The sequence below is a fragment of the Rhinoderma darwinii genome, chromosome 1, assembly GCF_050947455.1.
Source record: "Rhinoderma darwinii isolate aRhiDar2 chromosome 1, aRhiDar2.hap1, whole genome shotgun sequence".
In the NCBI taxonomy this organism is placed as follows: domain Eukaryota; kingdom Metazoa; phylum Chordata; class Amphibia; order Anura; family Rhinodermatidae; genus Rhinoderma; species Rhinoderma darwinii.
Genome location: NC_134687.1, coordinates 234,018,373 through 234,039,927, shown reverse-complemented (window position 1 = coordinate 234,039,927; position 21,555 = coordinate 234,018,373). Strand labels below are relative to the sequence as shown.

Sequence of the window (21,555 nt, the reverse complement as noted above, 5' to 3'; positions counted from 1 at the left end):
ATTAGCTTACATTTGGCCTGTAGCTGTGAATTATTAACAATAGGTTATAAATAAAACATGGATTAAAAAAAACTATTTAAAGTAACATTGGTCAATCCGTAAAAATGAAGACCAAAGATCAGTCTAATGAAATGAAAGATAAAATTATCGACATACTCAACATAGGAAAAGCTTACAAAATAATATCACGTTTTTTGATATCCCAGTGAGCACTGGTGAATCAATTTAGCGGAAATAGGAGCTTCATTATATATAGGCACTGCCTGGAGCATTTTGACCAAAATTCAAAACCTAAGTAAGCAAAAAAATAAATAGGAAAATGATCCCATGGCCACAGCAAAATAGTAGTGGGTGAATAACTAAAAGATGAATCTTTTACAATGTCCAAGCCAAGAAATCAAACCAATTTGGAATCTATGGTACTAGTCGACAAGCGTCATCCAGCAAATCTTCCAAGAAGAAAGGGCAAAAGCAATGTGCAAAGCTGGTAGAAACTTACCCCAACAGACAAAAAGTTGGTCTTACAAAGTACAATTTTGAAGAGGATGAATAGCATGGTCTGCAGCGCTATTCTTGCTATCAAACACATCAGAACCCCAATAAAGACATGATGGACCCCTTTATAGGTTAATGGGATCATGCCGGCCATGGCTCAATTAAGATTTGAAGCCATAATTGTAGTGTAAATATATCCTTAGGCTAAATTCACACCATGTCACATACATAGACACATACCAACATGGTATATCTGTATGAACAGGTCTCATTTTGGAGGATTGGTGCATTTGCTAGGGCATGGCCATCATCCAGCAGAGTTGTCAGTGTGAACTGCTGCCATGTTTTGTATAGCCAAGCATGTATAAGGCAAAACACATATTGCCCAATTCAACACAGATTCTGAATATATTTGCTCAGAGAGCGAGTTTTTAAATAAAGCAAATTTCTATACTATAGTACTTAAAGCAATGATCACCAAACATTGCTGAACAGTCTACATACTATGAATTGTAGTATTAGTGAGCTCCAGTTTTTTTCAGAACTGCTCTGAACTGTTAAAGGGGTTGTCCCACGAAAATCATGTATCACCTATTCACAGACTAAGTAAAAAATGGTCCCGTGTACCCCCGTTTCTATGTAGCAGAGGACACTCATGCGCATTACTGCTTCATTAGTTTTTTATGGTACTCACAGGGATAGTTGAGCGTTGTAGTCAACTATTTCCGTCAGTCCATAAAGAATGAATTGAGCGCACACATGTTCACCGCACAAGTCAAATAGGGGACACAGGACCCTCGTTCTCATGATCGCTGGGGTCCCATTAGTTGGACCTTCCGTGATCATACATTTATCACCTATGCTGTGGATAGGTGATAAATTATTTTATTTGGACAACCCCTTTAAAGGGGTATTCTGCTTTTAGCATATAGGGATAATGTAAACAGCATTGGTTGGTTGAGTAGGGACAGTGTTTCGTGGTAGTTTATCCACTGCTGTATATGCAGCTATAAGGACAACCCAACCCCACATCCAGAAGCCTAAATTAAAGCACCCAATGTAAAATCTGTAACATGGCCCCCCACATACCATGTGCCATTAATGATACTGGTGCCTCCTTATGTGGCAGAGGGGCCTTTGGGCCCCTTAGGGCCCATGTTCAACTCTGCAGCCCTATATCTACACCCTGTCCGCTGCCTATGTTTGTGCTACAGGACTGCCTGCTCTCTAAATGTCACCGGAAACAGATGCAGGTCCATGTTTGTGCCAATTATTGTGAATCTCCAGTTCTATCACATCCCAATGGTGCTCCACTGGATTGAGATCTGGTGACACTAGAATACACTAGTCTCATTGTCATGTTTGTGGACCCAGCATGCAATGACATGGATATTAGTGCCATCCACAAAATCGCCCAAACAGTGCCAACCACACTGGTGAGTGCGTCTACAGGAAGAGATAAGCGGTTCCTAAGTAGCATTGTGGATCTCTGTATCTGACGTCATAATGTACCGATTATACAGTGAAGGAAATAAGTATTTGATCCCTTGCTGATTTTGTAAGTGTGCCCACTGTCAAAGTCATGAACAGTCTAGAATTTTTAGGCTAGGTTAATTTTACCAGTGAGAGATAGATTATATTTAAAAAAAAAAGAAAATCACATAGTCAAAATTATATATATTTATTTGCATTGTGCACAGAGAAATAAGTATTTGATCCCCTACCAACCATTAAGAGTTCAGCCTCCTCCAGACCAGTTACACGCTCCAAATCAACTTGGTGCCTGCATTAAAGACAGCTGTCTTACATGGTCACCTGTATAAAAGACTCCTGTCCACAGACTCAATTAATCAGTCTGACTCTAACCTCTACAACATGGGCAAGACCAAAGAGCTTTCTAAGGATGTCAGAGACAAGATCATAGACCTGCACAAGGCTGGAATGGGCTACAAAACCATAAGTAAGACGCTGGGTGAGAAGGAGACAACTGTTGGTGCAATAGTAAGAAAATGGAAGACATACAAAATGACTGTCAATCCACATCGATCTGGGGCTCCATGCAAAATCTCACCTCGTGGGGTATCCTTGATCCTGAGGAAGGTGAGAGCTCAGCCGAAAACTACACGGGGGGAACTTGTTAATGATCTCAAGGCAGCTGGGACCACAGTCACCAAGAAAACCATTGGTAACACATTACGCCGTAATGGATTAAAATCCTGCAGTGCCCGCAAGGTCCCCCTGCTCAAGAAGGCACATGTACAGGCCCGTCTGAAGTTTGCAAATGAACATCTGGATGATTCTGAGAGTGATTGGGAGAAGGTGCTGTGATCAGATGAGACTAAAATTGAGCTCTTTAGCATTAACTCAACTCGCCGTGTTTGGAGGAAGAGAAATGCTGCCTATAACCCAAAGAACACTGTCCCCACTGTCAAGCATGGAGGTGGAAACATTATGTTTTGGGGGTGTTTCTCTGCTAAGGACACAGGACTACTTCACCGCATCAATGGGAGAATGGATGGAGCCATGCACTGTCAAATCCTGAGTGACAACCTCCTTCCCTCCACCAGGACATTAAAAATGGCTCGTGGCTGGGTCTTCCAGCACGACAATGACCCGAAACATACAGCCAAGGCAACAAAGGAGTGGCTCAAAAAGAAGCACATTAAGGTCATGGAGTGGCCTAGCCAGTCTCCAGACCTTAATCCCATCGAAAACTTATGGAGGGAGCTGAAGATCCGAGTTGCCAAGCGACAGCCTCGAAATCTTAATGATTTACAGATGATCTGCAAAGAGGAGTGGGCCAAAATTCCATCTAACATGTGTGCAAACCTCATCATCAACTACAAAAAACGTCTGACTGCTGTGCTTGCCAACAAGGGTTTTGCCAACAAGTATTAAGTCTTGTTTGCCAAAGGGATCAAATACTTATTTCTCTGTGCACAATGCAAATAAATATATATAATTTTGACAATGTGATTTTCTGTTTTTTTTTTATTTATATATATATAATCTATCTCTCACTGGTAAAATTAACCTAGCTTAAAAATTCTAGACTGTTCATGTTTTTACAGTGGGCAAACTTACAAAATCAGCAAGGGATCAAATACTTATTTCCTTCACTGTACACGTTTTTATACTATTATCACAAACATGTCAATAGGAAAATCCCATTGTTGTGTTTTTATCTGCATGTATATCCATTAGACTTATATAGACAGTATGTAGTATATTTAGAATTCTTAGGGTATGTTCACACGGCCTATTTACGGACGTAATTCGGGCGTTTTTGCCCCGAATTACGTCTGAAAATAGCGCCTCAATAGCGCTGACAAACATCTGCCCATTGAAAGCAATGGGCAGACGTTTGTCTGTTCACACGAGGCGTAAATTTACGCGCCGCTGTCAAATGACGGCGCGTAAATAGACGCCCGCGTCAAAGAAGTGACCTGTCACTTCTTTGGCCGTAATTGGAGCCGTTATTCATTGACTCCAATGAATAGCAGCGCTAATTACGGCCGTAATAGACGCGGCGTTCAAGCGCCTGCACATGCCGGTACGGCTGAAATTACGGGGATGTTTTCAGGCTGAAACATCCCCGTAATTTCAGCCGTAACGGACGCCCTCGTGTGAACATACCCTTAGACATATGATAGTGGGCAAAGTCCTATTTGAACCACCAGACTCAGCGTTCTCTATAGAGACTACCATGTTGCTATTCTGCACGCCGGTGACTGTCTTGCGCCTTACGTCTGGAGACAGCTGCAATTATAGCCGTAAGCACTAGATGGCGCTTGATTTCCACAGACACCAGCAGGGAAGTGCAGTTTCACTTGTGATATGTCTCCTTCCCAGTCAGTCCCCACCCTGTGATTTTAGAGGGAGGGGTAAGAAGCAGGTTAAGAGTCATCTCCACAGAGAAGGAGAACTGACAATATAGCAGCGAGGCGCCGGCACTCCGCCTTCACCAAAGACATCCCCTCATTCTCAGTCCAGGGGAGAGCAGACGTCTTCACAGACAATAGCTGCATCCCCTCCCTGCGGCGCCTTCTATCTGCCACCATTGCCGTAGTATCATTGTATCGGCAGGAGGGAGGCGGGAAGGCAGCGCTAGCTTGTGGCCGTCATTTTTTCCCGGCACCTTCCTCCTATGGAGGGGGGTGAAGAAGCATGTCCTGGCCGTCACCATGTCAGCGGGCGGCTCCTGTGTGTGAGTGGAGGTGCCGTGCTGTGTGCTCCAGCCTCCTCCTCCCTCCAGTCCTGAGGCGGTGCCACCATCGCTGCACTAGGCTGTCAGTATCACATGCAGGGTGTGTGGTGAATGGTGAAGAGCGCACCATGATGCATCAGCAGCGCTGACAGGCGCCCCCTCCCCGTCTTCATGATGATGGCAGCAACAGCAGCACCAAAGGATGCCTGTGACCTGAAGACTGCCAGGCTATGGAGGGACGCGGCTCTGCGCTCCAGGAAACTGCGGAGCAGCCTCCGCCAGCTCACCCTGAGCTGCAGCGAGCAGAACAAGCTCATCCTCCCGGAGGACCTGGGCGATGTGGAGGTGTTGAATCTGGGCAACAACTCCCTGGAGGACGTGCCCGATGGCTTGCGGAGCCTGTCTGCGGGCAACCTGCACGTCCTTATCCTGCGCAGGAACAAGCTCCTCAGCGTCCCCTCTGCTGTGTACGAGCTGGGCAGGCTCACCGAGCTGGACATGAGCCACAACCGGCTGACCTGCCTGACAGAAGCGGTGGGGTTGCTGAGCCAGATGAAGAAGCTGTGCCTGAGCCACAACAAGCTGCAGACCTTGCCCAGGCAGATCGGCTCCCTGGTGCACCTGGAGGAGCTGGACGTGAGCTTCAACCGTATGAGCCACCTTCCTGACACCATGCAGAGGCTAGCCCGCCTCAGAGCCCTGGACCTGGACCACAACCAGATGGGCAGCTTCCCTCAGCAGATCCTGCAGCTACCTGCACTGGAGGAGCTGGACTTCTCTGGTAACAAGATGCTCTGCAGCAGCTGCTCCGGCTCCCTTCCTGATGGCATACGGGCCATGAAGCCTCTGAAGATATTGTGGCTGAGCAGCACTGGCCTCTGCGACTTGCAGGACTCTTTCTGTGAGCTGGACAATTTAGAAAGCCTCATGCTGGACAACAATAACCTGTCGTCCTTACCTGGGGGCTTCTGGGGGCTGCAGAAGCTGAGGATGATTAACCTGTCCTCCAACACCTTCCAGGAATTCCCCAGGACCCTGCTGCGTCTCCAGGAGCTGGAGGAGGTCTACCTGAGCCGGAATCTATTGACTGTGCTGCCAGAGGGCATTTCCAGCTTGTTCAGGCTGGTCACTTTGTGGCTGGATAACAACCGAATAAGGTACCTGCCAGACACCATTGTGGAGCTCGGCTTACTGGAGGAGCTGGTATTGCAAGGTAACCAAATAGCCATTCTCCCAGATAACTTTGGGAAATTGTCCAAAGTCAATATCTGGAAGATCAAAGACAACCCTTTAATTCAGCCTCCTTATGAGGTGTGTATGAAAGGGATCCCTTACATTGCTGCTTATCAGAAAGAACTTGCCCATTCACAGCCTGCAGTCAAGCCAAGGTTAAAATTAGTCCTCACAGGCCTGAAGGATGCTGGCAAAACTGTGCTGAGACATTGCCTGACTGATGGTCAGCAAGCCAGCTGCATTCTGGGAAATACAGGGATTGAGGTCACTAACTGGACAGCTGATGCAGAGCGAGGACTTACTTTTATAGTGTATGACTTAGCTGGGGACCAGAGCTATGACATCATCAACCCTTTCTTCCTCTCCCCCGGTGCTTTATATATCCTAGCAGTTAATCTAAAGTCCTATGTTTCTAAGCGCTTTTATACATCTGTAGGCTATTTTCTACATTTTATCAGTGCCAAGGTACCACATGCAGTTGTATGCATAGTAGGGACTCATGCAGATTTATGTCAGGAGATGGACATTGAGGAGAAATGTCTTGATATACACCACCAGATAGCTCTACAGGAGAAGAAGGATTCGGAGACCTTACAAAATCTGGCACAGACTGTTGATGAAGCTCTCAGCCAAGACTATGACATGCGTGCCTCAAACCCTCATGCATCTTATTATGGGGTCAATGATAAGAATCTGAGGAGGAAGAAAGCCCAGTTCCAATATTTAATGAATAACCGTCTTCAGATCCTCTCCCCGGTCCTCTGTGTCAGTTGCCACAATCACTCTAATATTAGGCGCTTGAGGGAAAAGCTCCTTTCTGTGGCGGAACACAGAGAGATTTTTCCAAATTTGCATAGAGTTCTTCCCAAATCCTGGCAAATGCTGGAAGAATTGCACTTTAAACCTCAGGAGCTCTGGCTGACCTGGTGGGACTCGGCTCGCCTAGGCCTACAGGCGGGCCTAACTGAGGACCGGCTGCAGAGTGCCCTATCCTACTTACACGAGAGCGGCAAGCTGCTCTACTTTGAAGACAATGCAACTCTTAAAGAGTATGTTTTTCATAATCTGACAAAACTGATCGACATTTTGAATGTCTTTTTCCAGAGGGATGCCTCTGTGCTATTACAGAAACTTATGGGTGACCCTAATGTGGACGACTTGAGGGTCACCCAGTTACATCATTACGTGGAAGGGTTTCTTCTTCATGGACTGTTGCCCACTCATGTCATTAAGTTACTACTTAAGCCGCATATCAAAACACAACAAGACTTGCAGCTCATACTAGAACTTCTGGAGAAGATGGGACTCTGTTACTGTATCAATAAACCCAAGTCTAAACCATTGAATGGGGCCACTGCTTGGTATAAGTTCCCATGTTATGTAAAGAACGAGGTGCCTCACGCAGAGGCTTGGATCAATGGTACAAACATATCAGGACAATCTCTTGCGGTTGAACAGCTACAGATAGAATACAGCTTTCCATTTATATTCCCACCTGGCTTGTTTGCCCGCTTTACTGTCCAGATCAATAGTCATATAGTGCACCGTTCAGATGGAAAGTTTCAGATTTTTGCCTACAGGGGGAAAGTGCCAGTTGTGGTGAGCTTTCGACCATCAAAAGGAGCCTTACAGTCCGACATTTTGTCTATTGCCAGCCATGCCTCACTGCCTAATATATGGACTGCATGGCAGGCAATAACACCCTTGGTGGAAGAACTGAATGCACTATTACAAGAATGGCCAGGCCTATACTACACAGTACATGTTCTATGCTCCAAGTGCCTTAAGAGAGGATCACCAAATCCACACACCTTCCCAGGTAAGATTTTGTTTGTCATTTGGAAAACTTTTATAGACGATGCTGTTCATTTCAAGTAATTTTTCACTATGATGTTTTGTTTAATGGATTGTGCTAGGAGGCATTGGAACATGTATATTGAGTTTGTTATAAAAAAAAAAAAAAAAATGTGCAAAAAAAAATATTCTTCGATGTGGCCACCTTAAGATGCAAATATGTCGGTTCTGGTTTGAAATGTAATGGATTGTTTTCTTGACCGTCTGAATGTCCCACAACAATGTTCTTCACCAGTACATCTAGTAAGCAGATCGGCGCCGTACTATTACGGTGCTTTGATTGAGTGGGCACTGTCATTGTGCCCACTCAATCAGGAGCAGGACTACGGCTGTAATACACCGCATCGGTCCTGTGTAAACGACGGAAATCTTAGAAACCTCTGATGTTCGTAGTATGACCTCCTGCATGCTGCGATCAAAGCAGACTGCAGCATACAAGAGGAAAACAAAGGGGGATCCCCATTTGTTAATATCACAGGGATATCCTGTAAATGATCTAGACCCATACGCAGATAGATCGTAGTCCAACATATTTGTACCCAAAATTGTTCTTTATTTTGATGCTGTTATGAGACATGTTACAGTTGTTTCCAAGACTCCATACTGAATATATGTACGATGACTAGATTTACAAATGTAATTTACAATTAAGGGGTATTCCCACATTAGGCATTTATGGCATATCCACGGAATATGCCATTAATGTCTGATAGATACGGGTCAAAGCTCTAGGACCCGCAACGATCTCGAGAACAGAAATCACCCGACCCAGCCGCATACAGCCAGATGAGGTAACCGCAACTCCAGAATTTCTCATCGTAATTAAGCATTAAAGGGGTTTTCCCAGAATCATAAATTATCACTTAACCACAGAATAGGTAATAATTTTCGCTGGGACCCTCACCGAACGCGAAAATGGGGGTCCCAAACCCCCAGATACTCCTCACTGCGCCCTCTGCAGTGAGGAGGAGCTTGAATGGAGCGGTGGTCAAGCATGCGGCCGCTGCTCTATTCATTGCTTATAAGAATGATACAAACAGCCGAGTGCTGTACTCGGCTGTTTCGTCATTGCCATAGACTTTGAATGGAGTGGCAGCCTGCATGCTTGACCGCCGCTCCATTTAACGTCCGCCTCACTGCGGTCGAGCAGTGAGGAGAAACGGAGGGTTCGGGACCCCCATTCTCACGATCGATGGTGGCCCCTAGCGATCAGAAAATTATCAGAGATCCTGTGGATGGGTGATAGTTTATGATTCTGGGAAAACCCCTCTAAGGAGTCTGTCACACCCCACAATGAGTAACTTCGCAGCTGCAAGTGGGTGACAATTCTGGATTCTTGTGGAGATCAATTAGCCCAGCTAAAACAAGGCCTCATACAAGTATGTCGTCCTCAGATAAAAAAAAGTTATGACCGCAAGAATGCTGAGAGGTAAAAGCGATAAAATTCTTTAGTACCTTAAGGCAAAAAATGGCTGGGTCTTCAAGGGGTTAAACATCTTTCTTAATAATAATAATTTCTTAACATCTTAGAAATAAAGCTGGTTAGTCATGAATGCAGAAGAGCATGTAAACAATGGATGTTTTCTTTCCGGTTGCCGTGGTTATGATCAGAGGCATCTAGTGTAGACTGTAGAAGATATGCTTATGTGTATACGTAGATTCATGGGCATAACCATGGCAACCATAATGAAAGTATCCATGGTTTATATTGCTAGTTTCAACAAAATCAAAAATAATCTCCATTAGTAATAAGGTTATTATTACAAAGTTAGATCCTTTTTCTAATTCGTGAAAAAAAAACCTGCCTAGATGATAGTTTTCTGAATCTTTAGTTCAGAAAATAGTGTTTATTAAATTCAGTCCTAAAGTTCTGATCTCATGACTTTGTCATAAGGCCGGGTCAACACGTAGCGGAAATACTGCAGATTTTTGTGTGGATTTGCATAATTGTCACCCACTTGCAGGTGCGAAGTTATTCGTTGTGGAGTCTGAAAGACCGTTTAATGGTTAATTACCATTAGAAATTCTGGAGTTGGGGTCCTCTCACCCAGGGGGATGGGGCTGGGACGAGTGATTCCAGTTCTCAAGATAGTTGCAGACTTTTATGGCATGTCTCGTGGATCTTCCATAAATGTCTAAGGTGGGAATACCCCTATAAATTATATTTGTGAAACTATGTACCAGAGGTTATACTCCTTTATGAATATATATATATATATTTAGTATTGAGTCTTGGAAACAGCTGCAACGTGTCCCATAATAGCATCACTAGACGTTTTCCTGTTTCTTTTGAGGTCATTGACACATGTTTTCACATTGAGATGTTTTCTAACAAAATGATTTAGATAAAAACATAACACAGCCTATAAGTGGAGGATGAGGATGTTCTGACATCTTGGCTCGTATGATCTAGAGTACATGCAGGCTATATCAGGGACTATAGAAGAGCCTAATCCTAGATGATGTAGAACAGACCTATGAAGGTAAGAGAAACTGGCAAAGATATCAAAGTTTGGCTGGTTTCCTTTAGTATGGATTGATTACTCTAAAATTAGCGGCTATCGCAGATATTATTTTTTTGTAACTGCGATCGGTTTTCTTTTCTCCTCTCATGCGGTTGCCATTACAAACGACAGGCAAATGGCGACACGATCATTTTTGGGTCAGCATAAAAGATGCGATCAATGACAAATGAGCGAATTATCAGTGATCGTTCGCTAGATGCACATGTTCACATTGGCCAATGATTGGGAATATTCACTCACACTAACAATCGTTCAGACGATTATCGCCCCCGTGTAAAAGGCATTTAAAGGGGTATTCCGAGAATCGACAATTATTACCTATCCACCGGATAGGTGGTCATTGACTGACTGATCACTGCCGGACCGCTGGGACCCTACTGATCACGGGAACTGAGGTCTGAAACCCCTTCCTTTCTGCTCAACGCACTCCCGCAGTGATGGGGAGATTGAATGGAGCAGTGGTCGAGCATTTGCCCGCGGCTTCATTCAATGTCTATGGGACTGATGGAGACAGCAGATCTGTTTTTCAGATTCATTTTTAGCCTATTAGAAGCAATTGTTTGTGGATTTCTCAGTTATTTCTTTACTTGTTCTGAAATTGTTGATCTGATTCCAAGTAACACTTTGAAAAGGCTGAAAATCCAGCTTGCGCTCGGATTGAAGGTGCCCACCCCAAAGCCTTAGGCCAGGGCTACACCTAGAATTTTTGTAGCGCTACTGATTGATTTTAACTATTGAGCTACAGCTGTAGTGCAGGTAAATAAAGTCCCAGGCAATTTTGAGGACTGCAGCTGCAGGGCTTAACCCCTTAATGACCGGACCATTTTGCACGTTAATGACCAAGGATTTTTTTTTTTTTTTTCACGGTCGCATTCCAAGAGTCGTAACTTTTTTTTTATTCCGTCGACATAGCCGTATAAGGGCTTGTTTTTTGCGGGACGAGTTGTAGTTTGTAATTGTACCATTTTTAGATGCTTATAATATATTGATTAACTTTTATTAACTTTATTTAAGGAGAGAATTGAAAATAAGCAGCTATTCCAGCATTAATTTTCACGTTATAAATTTACGCCGTTTACTATGCAGCGTAAATAACATGTTAACTTTATGCTATGGGTCGGCACGATTACGGGGATACCAAATATGTAAAGGTTTTGTTTTTTCTACGTTTGCACAATAAAAAGCCTTTTAGAAAAAAATTACTTGTTTTTGCATCGCCGCATTCCAAAAGCCGTAATTTTTTTATTTTTCCGTCGATGTGGCCGTATGTGGGCTTGATTTTTGCGGGACAATGTGTAGTTTTCATTAGTACTATTTTGGGGTACATAGGACTTATAGATTAACTTTTATTTTTTATGGGGAGAATTTTGACGTTGTTTTTTGCGTTTTCTTTGGACGCCGTTCATCCGGCGGTTTAATTAATCTGTTCATTTTATTGTTCAAGTTGTTACGATCGCGGGGATACCATGTATGTGTTATTTGTTTTGACAGTTTTACTAAATAAAACCACTTTTTGGGCCAAAAAAGTAGTTTTATTTGACTTTGACTGTAATTTTATTTCTTTTTTTTTTCACAAACTTTATTTAACTGTTTTTACATTTTTATTTCTTTTTTTGTCCCACCAGGGGACTTCACTATGCGATCTGCTAATCGCATATATAATTCTTTGGTATACTTCGTATACCGAAGCATTATTGCCTGTCAGTGTAAAACTGACAGGCAACCTATTAGGTCATGCCTCCGGCATGGCCTAACAGGCAGATGCTGAAGACAGACCTGGGGGTCTTTGTTCGACCCCCGGCTGTCATGGAAACCCGACGGCGACCCGCGATTTGTTTGCGGGGGCGCCGATCGGGTGACAGAGGGAGCTCCCTCTCTCTGTCAAACACATTAGATGTTGCTGTCACTATTGACAGCGGCATTTAATGGGTTAAACTGCCGGAATCGGAGCGCGCTTTCGATTCCCGCAGGAGCCAGGCTGTGTATAACAGCCGTGCTCCTGCCGCTGATCGAGTGGGTACAGTGGCAGTACCCGCACCATCTGAGGACGGATATATCCGTCCTTCGGCGTTAAGGAGTTAAACAAAATAACATTTTTAATAAAACTATATTTGAAATATGTTTAGTATGCCAAAACACATGCATTACATAAAAAAAAAAAGTCATGAAAGGTTTTCATAGCGTTTAAACCAGTGCCCCAAAAAAGTGTCCTGTATGACTACTGGGTACATGTCTAGACATAACTGTGAGTAATGGTTACTTCTTAGCTATCCCTGAATATCGCTTGTAAATTGTGCTCTCAAAGTCTGTCCCATAAAATATAGGGGGACTGTCCTAAAAGGGTAAGGCTATATTCACACGACATTATAAAAAAATCTCCATTAAAAACCGATCAGCTGTCAGTTTTTCATGGCCATTTTGCATCAGTGTGTCTCTCTAAATTTTCATCCATTTCCAGCCTGCCTGTCCATCTTTCAAGGCTGTTCAAAAAAAAAAAAAAAGGATGGATTTAATTTGTCTGTTGTTTATTTTTGTCCCAACCCCCTGAAAACACCACAGTGCCCATGTAGATAGTGCTTCAATGTCCCTGTAGATAATGCCCACATAGTACCACAGTGTCCACATAGTACCGGAGTGTCCACATAGTACCGCAGCGTCCAAATAGTGCCACAGTGCCCAAATAGTACCACAGTACCCACATATAAAGTGCCAGTGCCCACATAGTACTACAGTGCCCATGTAGATAACGCCACAGTGTCCCCTGTAGATAGTGCCACACTCCCCCAAATTAGGGTTGTCACGATACCAGAATTTGGACTTCGATACTGATACTTCGTGTAGTATGGCGATACTCGATACCAAAACGATACTTTGCCAACAATAGTAAAAATAAAAAAAAGTTCTTTCATTTTCTGATGTGAGGCACGAGGAGTGATGAATTTTGGACCTCCATGTGCTTCACATTAATAGTAATTAACCCCATACATGATGGGGTTAATTACTATTACTGTGCGGCACATGGAGGTTCAAAATTCATAATACCTCGTGCCTCATATTAAGTGAAAGAAAGCAGTTTTTATTTTATAACCGCGTCAAAATCATAAATGATATATTTTTGTTATTACCGTTGCGACGATTCCAAATATGTGTATATTTTGTGTATTGAGACTTGTTTTAATGTTTGTTGTAAAAATGTGTTCATTTTTTTTTTTATTTAACATTACTTTTATTTTTATTTTTATGTAACATTACTTTTATTTATTTTATTACTTTTTTTTTATTTTTAAACTTTAATGTACTAGCATATATGTATGTACTGATAATACACAGGCAGTTGTTAGGACATAGCGAAGTGTGCCCTAACAACAGGAAATATGGTCAGACAGCCCTGAGGTCCTCAATGGACCCTGGGCTGTCTGTCCATATATGGTATGTCCTTTGATCGCGTCACAGGGATTCCTTGTGATGCCCCCCCCCCTTCTCATTTTCCCCTTGAATGCTGCGGTCCGCTTTGATCGCAGCATTCAAGGGAATAGTGGCGGAGATGAGAGGTTTCTCTGATCTCCATCGTTAGAGCTGGGCTGTGTAATATAACCATTGCCCTGCCCTGACAATAAGTGCGTGCGCGATCAGCATGAGGTGAGGTAGCCGGCACTGAAGACAACATGGGGCGTTTTGCAGTGCGCCTGCCATGTTCTGTCTTCAGTGCCGGCGCTCATTAGTGCAGCGCTGGTCGCATCACATCATGCTGACCGCATGCGCACTTGTCAGGAGCGGGGCAATGGATGTATTACACAACCGCAGCCCGGCTCTGACTAAATTCATGTGTTACAATACTAAGCTGTGTGGCCGCATAGCTTCGTATAGAAATACATTATGGTATTGAACCGTTTGGGGGTGCACGGTATCGAAATAGTGTCGAAATTTCGATGCATTGTGAAACCCTACCCAAAATAGCACCCCCCTGTAGAAAGGACGCCCCCTGTAGATACCAGCCCCTTCCCTGTAGATAGTGCCACTGTAGCTCATTGTAGGAGCGGAATCCCTCTGGCCTGGGATACCTCATAGATGTGACGTCAGGAGAATTCCTCAGTGACGTCAGGAGAGCGGAATCCCCAGCCAGAGCGGGCCAGGGATTCCACTCCAGGAGTAACCACTTGACGTCACTGTCCATATATGGATAGTGACACCTTAGGCTTCTCCAGGAGCGGAATCCCCTGCCAGAGCCGGGTCTGGCTGTTGGGGATTCCGCTCCTATTGGGAGCTACAGTGGCGCTATCTAAGGGGGGATGGGGGGGTTTGCTATCTTCAGGCAAGGGGGTGCTATCTACATGGAGGGGTGCAATATACAAGACTGGAGTCCCCGGCCAGAGATCTTTCGATGCTCTGGCCGGGGATTCCATTGTTGAAAGCTCTGACTTCACTGTCCTTATATGGACAGTAATGTCAAGGGCTTCCCCGGGCTCAGTGCTCAAAGTAGTGCTGTGTGTGGGAAGTCTTCGGCCAGGATCCGTTTTTACCGGCCATTACAAGAATTGTTTCCTGAAAAACGGCCTGTAAAAACGACTCTATTGACTTCTATGGGAGCCGTCTGGCCGTGAAAACGGCCAAAAATAAGACATATCCTATTTTTTGACAGCCAATATTCATGGGCCATTAAAAAAACGGCCGTGTAAATACACCCATAGAACTTCATTGTTCTAAAAAATCGGCCATCACACGGAAGTGTGGATATTCTGGAATGGGCAGATTTTTTTAATTGTCTTTGTGCCTCGGTTCTTTGTGCACCTGTTTTCTTGGCGCATATGTTGTTGGCCAAAGCGTGCTTCAGAAAAAACCTTGATATGTGACATGCTCGCTGTGTCCGTGGTGGATTTGTCGAGTCCTGAAATGCGGCAGATTTATTACTTGCATGTGCCAGTTTTGTGCCGCCAGTTTTTATACTAATCTAAAGTATACCACCCAATAGGTGTAAAGAAGGGAAGGAGTCTAACATGCGCCATATCTATCAAACAGCGTGCACGTCATTAAAAATATTTGGCGCATCCTCAGTCTAACACCTCTAGCTTTAGGGTGTACTCACGTTGAAGTATGTGCCTTGTATTTCCTCAGACAAATTTCTCTAGTTCTTGCATTGCAAAATATTTTTCCAATAGGCATACATTGTAAAGTTTTCCGCAATAATATTTTTACGCTGTGAAATTACAAGGCACCTACGCCACGTGTGAGTGCACCCTATCAATCGATCGATCTATCGGCCATTATTAATAAATCTGCCCTTATCTGTATCTCTGTGTACAGGTAGTCGTTCATATAGAACGATCTATGATACTAAATTGCCTTAACCATTTCAGTAATTGTGAATATCTCCTCTTTTATACCTTGTGGTGTAAATATATATTTAGAACAGGATTAGAGTAGAAATCCAATTTATACTGGAAAATAAAAATATAATAAATGCCATAAAAACTTTTGTTTTTCATGATTTCAATTGCTAGGTAGTGGGATGAAACAATTTTTTGCCTCTGTTCACAGATATTCATGCTTACGCATGATTGATGATTTACAGAAATGTTAATGGTTTAAACTTTTATTATTATTATTAATAATAACCGTTTAATAATTGCTTATTCCTTTTTTTTTTTTTTTTTTTTTTTTAGTTTTATGGTGTGAAGGTAAAATTGTAGCATGAAAGTATTTAGGCTCTTTAGGGTATTTGCAGAAATGTTCAGCATCGGATCTGGATACGATTGGCACAAAAAGCTGCTGTTCGTAGAACAGTCGCTAAATGAAGTTGTTACGGAAAGAAGAATAATTTGTGTTCTCCACAGATGCATAGATACATGGACATAACTGTACTGCGGCGCTCGAGAACCTCGTTCTTACACAGATGATTTACTGCACAGCTCAAGACTAAACATTTTCTCGCTCTGGCAGTAGGCCTTAGAGATTCCTTGAATAACTTGGTGTTGGATTAAAGTCAGCTCCAGTATGCGCGCCATGGCTAAGCACACTGTGTCTGTGATCGTGACGTGTGCACGCTAGCATACCTACATCTCGGGATAGTCCTTTCTTGTGACCCATGTCCCTCTTTGCTTCTGAAAATTCCTGTTTTTGGAACTGATCAAGAGATTTGTGTTAATAAATGTACTATATTGCCGTAGTCTCGTTCCTAGGTCCCACCCTGTACACTGTTTTTTGTGTTTTTATTACTATTTCATGCATATATATTTGTTTATTTAGCTGACTTTTGTGGTAATGGATAAAGAATGAATTAGTGGATCTTTTGCCTTATAAATATTTACCGTCTCTCTTTGACCATGTGAAATGTAGGGAGGTATGACGCTCTAGTTTGGCATTTGTGACCTTGGCTAGTAACGGTAGCTTGTAACACTAATGCACAGACACAACTCCCATTATGCAGCTATTTGTTGTAGCTGTGACATGCAGAGTTAACATGAAAGAATTGTTGGTTCTGGACATTGTTTTGTGGATACAGGACTACGAGTACGTGTACACAGTGCTTTGTGCTTCTGATGATACTGAAAGCTCTCCGCTGAATAGACTTTTTTGGTTTGACTAGTCGAGCACAAAGGAATTCCTGCTGTTTATTCTTTGGAAATGCTTCCATGAGGAAGCTTAAAGTAAACCTGCCACTCAGAAGGAATGTAAACCCATCAAGTATCAGAGCATAGTTTCTATATAGAAATGGTGCGCCGCTAGTTTACAATTGATAACTCTCTTGTATAATCCGGTCCAGTTTTTATAACAATATCTATGTTTAGTGGATCCAAAAAGTAGGAAAAGTATAAAGAAAATACTGATATTTCTTCTTTCCTTTGTATCCATTCCTGTGTTTGGCTAAAAAAAAAAACGACATCAAAAACAGCATGTGTGATTCCAGCCCTAGGCCTCGGCATTATGACGGAGACGCCAAAATGAAACTAGATTGTGTGCCATGTATAACACTGTAATCTCTAAAGCTGGCCATACAAATCAGAGAAAAGCCGATCTCGTCGATCGGCCAACTGTCTATGCTGTCGGCGGAAAGAAGGACTTGGCATTTTGGATTTCAACATGCCTGATCCTTAGTTTCCACAGAAGATAAGCCACTGCTGCAGGAGTCTAGCAGCTGCTTATACCTCTCTCCAATAGCTATCTAATGTGTATGGCCAGCTTTAGAATCACTGAGGACTAACTGTGCTTCTAGAGGGGGATGTGGTTCAATATACAGCATCCAATGGAGCATACAGTTTGTTTTTAATAGGGACACTGTAGGGCTAGGTGAGTCATTTAATTTATTCCAATCATTTGCCGTTTCAATGCTCCATTGTTTGTTTTTTAACAAAATCAGAAAATCTAACTTTGGCCTGACCCCCACGGCAGTGGCTTCTCATCCGCCGCTGCCAATTCTTGGAGGTGTTGACATCACGTCGTCCCGTGTCTGTGCCCTCACAAGACCGCTTTCATGCTTCTTCCAAAGTGCACAGAACGCAGATGGGTGACCGGGAAGGGCATGTGTAGCGTCTGTCTTGAGAGGGGGTATCTTTTCTGGGGACTCTGGTCCATTTTGTGGATGACTGGTCTGGGGTTCGTATTGATAGTGTTATCTGCTCTGGGGTCTCTCAAGGAGTGGGTCTGCTCTGGGATCTCTGAGGGTGCCTGCTCTGGGGTCTCTGTTGAAGGGGGGATGCCTGCAATAGGGTCTGTTTGGTCCATTTTGTGAACGGCTGGTCTGGGGTCTGTCTTGATAGGCAGTGTCTGCTCTGGGGTCTCTGTTGAGTGAGGTCTGCTCTGGGGTCTGTGTTTTAGGGGGGGTTTGTCTGATCCATTTTGTGAATGGCTGGTCTGTGTTGAGTGGGGGTCTAGTCTGTCTGGAAAGGGGGTGTCTGCTCTAAATAGCGGCAAAATTCCGTAAATTCTAGTACGTACATAGGTATATTTGATTGTTTGTAATAAGTGTACGCATCTAAATAGTGAGTGTGCATGTTTTGTAGGTAATTAATGTGTGTTCCACAATGTTGTGAGTGTGCATGTGTAGTGAATATGCGTACGTGTGTGTGTGTACAATGCATTCGAAAAGTCTTTGGACCCTTTAAATGTTTTCACAGTTTGTTATGTTGAGGCCTTGTGCTATAATTTAAAAAAAATTCAAGCTTTTCCCCATCTTTCTGCACTCAATACCCCTTGGGGAAAAACTTGATTTTTTTTTTATTTTAGCACAAGGCCTCAACATAACAAAGTGAAAGGGTATGAATACATTTTCCGAATGCACTGTATGTATGTAGTAAATGAGAAAATGTATGTATGTGTGCATGTAGTAGTAAGAATGTATGTGTCGGTACATCTGGGCATACCTTGCTATAATGAGCGTGCCTATGTGTAGTGTATATCTGAAAGTGTATACATAGTAAGTATTCATGTATGTAGTGAGTGTGCACGTGCATCTATGTAGGACATCATGAACTGTTAGGCCTTGTTCACACAGTGTAGATTTGCTTCAAATTTTGCATGCATTATTTAAGCCAAAACTAGTATTCGATCCAGGAGAACAGACCTATAAGGCCTTTCTATCTATATATATATATATATATATATATATATCTTCTGTTTAGGTTCTGTTCCTAGTTTTGGCTTATGCAATATCTGCAGCAACTCTTTGCAACTGAAAATCGGTTCTACTCATCTGAATAGAACTTGCAGAAATCCATACACCTGCTGCAGAGAGAACCGCATTCAGATTAAAGGAAATTTCTGCAACAAAATCGTGACAGCACCCTAATACGGCCCTGTTTCCAGGTGATTCTACTGAAATTTTATTTTTAGGCCATATCGCCCTGCCCTATGTTTTGGTATGTTTTATAGTTAATTTAGCAAGAAAAAAAATTATCAGAATTATAATTTACAATTGTCCATAAATGTAAAAAAAAAAAAAGATTTATTTTAGGCCCTAGGACGCTGTTTTATGAAGATAAAAATATAACACTATGCATGCCTTCTTGGGAATGAACGAACACCTTATTAATGTTCCATATGCTGGGCAGGGAAGCAGTTAAAGTTTCCCTATATTCAATATTTATACAGTATATGCACCACCATATGAATCCAACAGAATAAAAATTGTGCCATGTTTCATCAGAGCTATTCTCCTCTAGAGGCATTGGCTCGCAGGACAACGGTGGGAAATTAGATTCTTTACCATTCCTTGATACCGGATCTCTGCCACTCATGATAGGAACAATTCTGCTAATAGAAAAATATTAAGGCATTACCGTATGTGAAGTTGCCTAATACATAAGCATATGTTCACCCAAGGTAAAGATCGTTTTCTTTTCATTATATATGTGTGTGTTTTCATCACTGACATGTGCCTGACATAGAAATAATGGTGGATCTTATCCATTGGGCAGATCAATGTGTGACTTAGACATTAATTACCAGTGACTGCAAGCCTCATTTTACATGCAAAGTTGACATTTCAGCCCAACCGTTTCTTGTACACTTGTTTTTATGTGCAGGTTCAAAGAGACTAGGCGTGGCACATGAGTGTGTATTGTAGCGAAGAAGGAAATAGTGACAGTAAATAGAGTATTGCGTGATTTATAAAGCATGTGAGGCAGCATTTCCTGCACCACATAGGAAAAATGGCACACAGTGATGTCATAACTGCGCCATGTTAACTATTACTACCACTTAAATTGCCACAGCATAGTTATTTTGAACGGTGGTACGGATGATATGATTAAATATATCACATTACTACTTTCTGTAGCTTCCTGAAGGCTACGTTAGGCTGATCACTGTGGGTCCAACTTCAGAAACCTCCGGCAATCGGTAGCAAGCCCCGGCTGCCCGTTCACTTCTTCTGCAGTGGAAAGGCTACACCTATTGATGCTTTTGAAAGATACGTTCCTTACTTACAGATCAGTCTTTTAAAAATGCACTTTCAAAATAGTGTAGTCGCTAAGTGGCCACAAAAGGTATTCATGATCTATATTTAGCACTGAACAAATCCCAGGAGCCAAGTAGCCAATGAGAAATTGGTTGGCGGTGCCTAACTTATTGGGTTATTTTCTATGGAGATCTATGGGAGTTCTTTTTGCCTGGCTGCTAGAAAAAGAAAATACTCTACTGGCTCTTGGAATAGTCTTATATGCTTTTTAAAATCTACAGAACCCTCTACTTTAAATTAGATCTTCACCGGTGCCCAGCCCTTAGTTACGGCCCTGCCCTTTCCATGTGTTCCCTAGCTTATAGAACCTATAATACCTAGACTTGTCAATTTTCACTTTAGCAATTTAAACGTGTCATCCTGGAATCGACAATTATCACATGATGGATAATAATTGTCTGATTGTTGGGAGGCCCAGCGATTGTACCCCACTGATCGCGAGAACAGGTGTACCCCCAGATCCTCCTAAGTGTAACCCAACAGAGAGAAGGAGCTTGAATGGAGCGGCAGTTGAGCATTCACCCGCTTCTCCATTCATTGTCTGTGACTGTCGGAAATAGCGAGCGCTGCACTCATCATTCCCATAGACTTTGAATAGAACGACAGCGGATATTCTCGATTGCCACTCCATTCAATGCCCTCCTCACTGCAGTATAACTGTGCAGAGGAACGAAGGGGTTCGGACCTCTGTTCTCATGATTGGTGGGGATCCCAGTGATCAGACAATTATCACCTATCCTGTGGATAAGTCATAATTGTCGATTCTGGGAATACCCCATTAATGCTATGTGCACACTGCTTTTGCGGCATACGTTCGATGCATGTGGCGGTATGCCAAAAAAGTGTCGTCCTGCGCCAACATACCACTTTCTCAACTGCACTAAAAAGCACAGTCGACTAGGTTTCTTTGCGGGCTCCCGCTGCACTGAAAAGTATATAGTGGGCAGTATAGGTTTGTTATGAATGGGACCCAATTGGTATCTTTGTAAAATTTTTACCTTCTATAAATCACTTCAATGTGGCACAAATCCGTACATAAATATGGTTTACGGGCACGAAAATGTCTCATTTACCCCTCCTTTTTTCAGACCTAGACATTTTCTAAAGCTTCACAAATGTTCCTTGCAAATATCCAGTGGAGATGTGGAATTATTGACTCAACAGAAAAAAGTTTGTCCCATTCTCTACCTGTTTTCTGGCATTTGTCCAGTCCTACAACATTACACATAGTTTCCATCTTTTGCAGAAATGGGAATTGAATAGGCTTCCCACAGTATTAATATTATATG

General features: G+C 42.8%; 1 protein-coding gene across 1 annotated transcript in view; it reads left to right on the top strand.

The window, feature by feature from the left end:
- Positions 1-4,382: 4,382 nt before the first annotated feature.
- The window catches only part of MFHAS1 (multifunctional ROCO family signaling regulator 1), a 92,564-nt gene continuing 75,391 nt past the window's right edge, over positions 4,383-21,555 (top strand). The window contains exon 1 of the mRNA XM_075862331.1: positions 4,383-7,754. Coding sequence (XP_075718446.1) covers positions 4,874-7,754 — 2,881 coding nt within the window. The 5' untranslated portion in view covers positions 4,383-4,873. The remainder of the gene's footprint in view (positions 7,755-21,555) is intronic.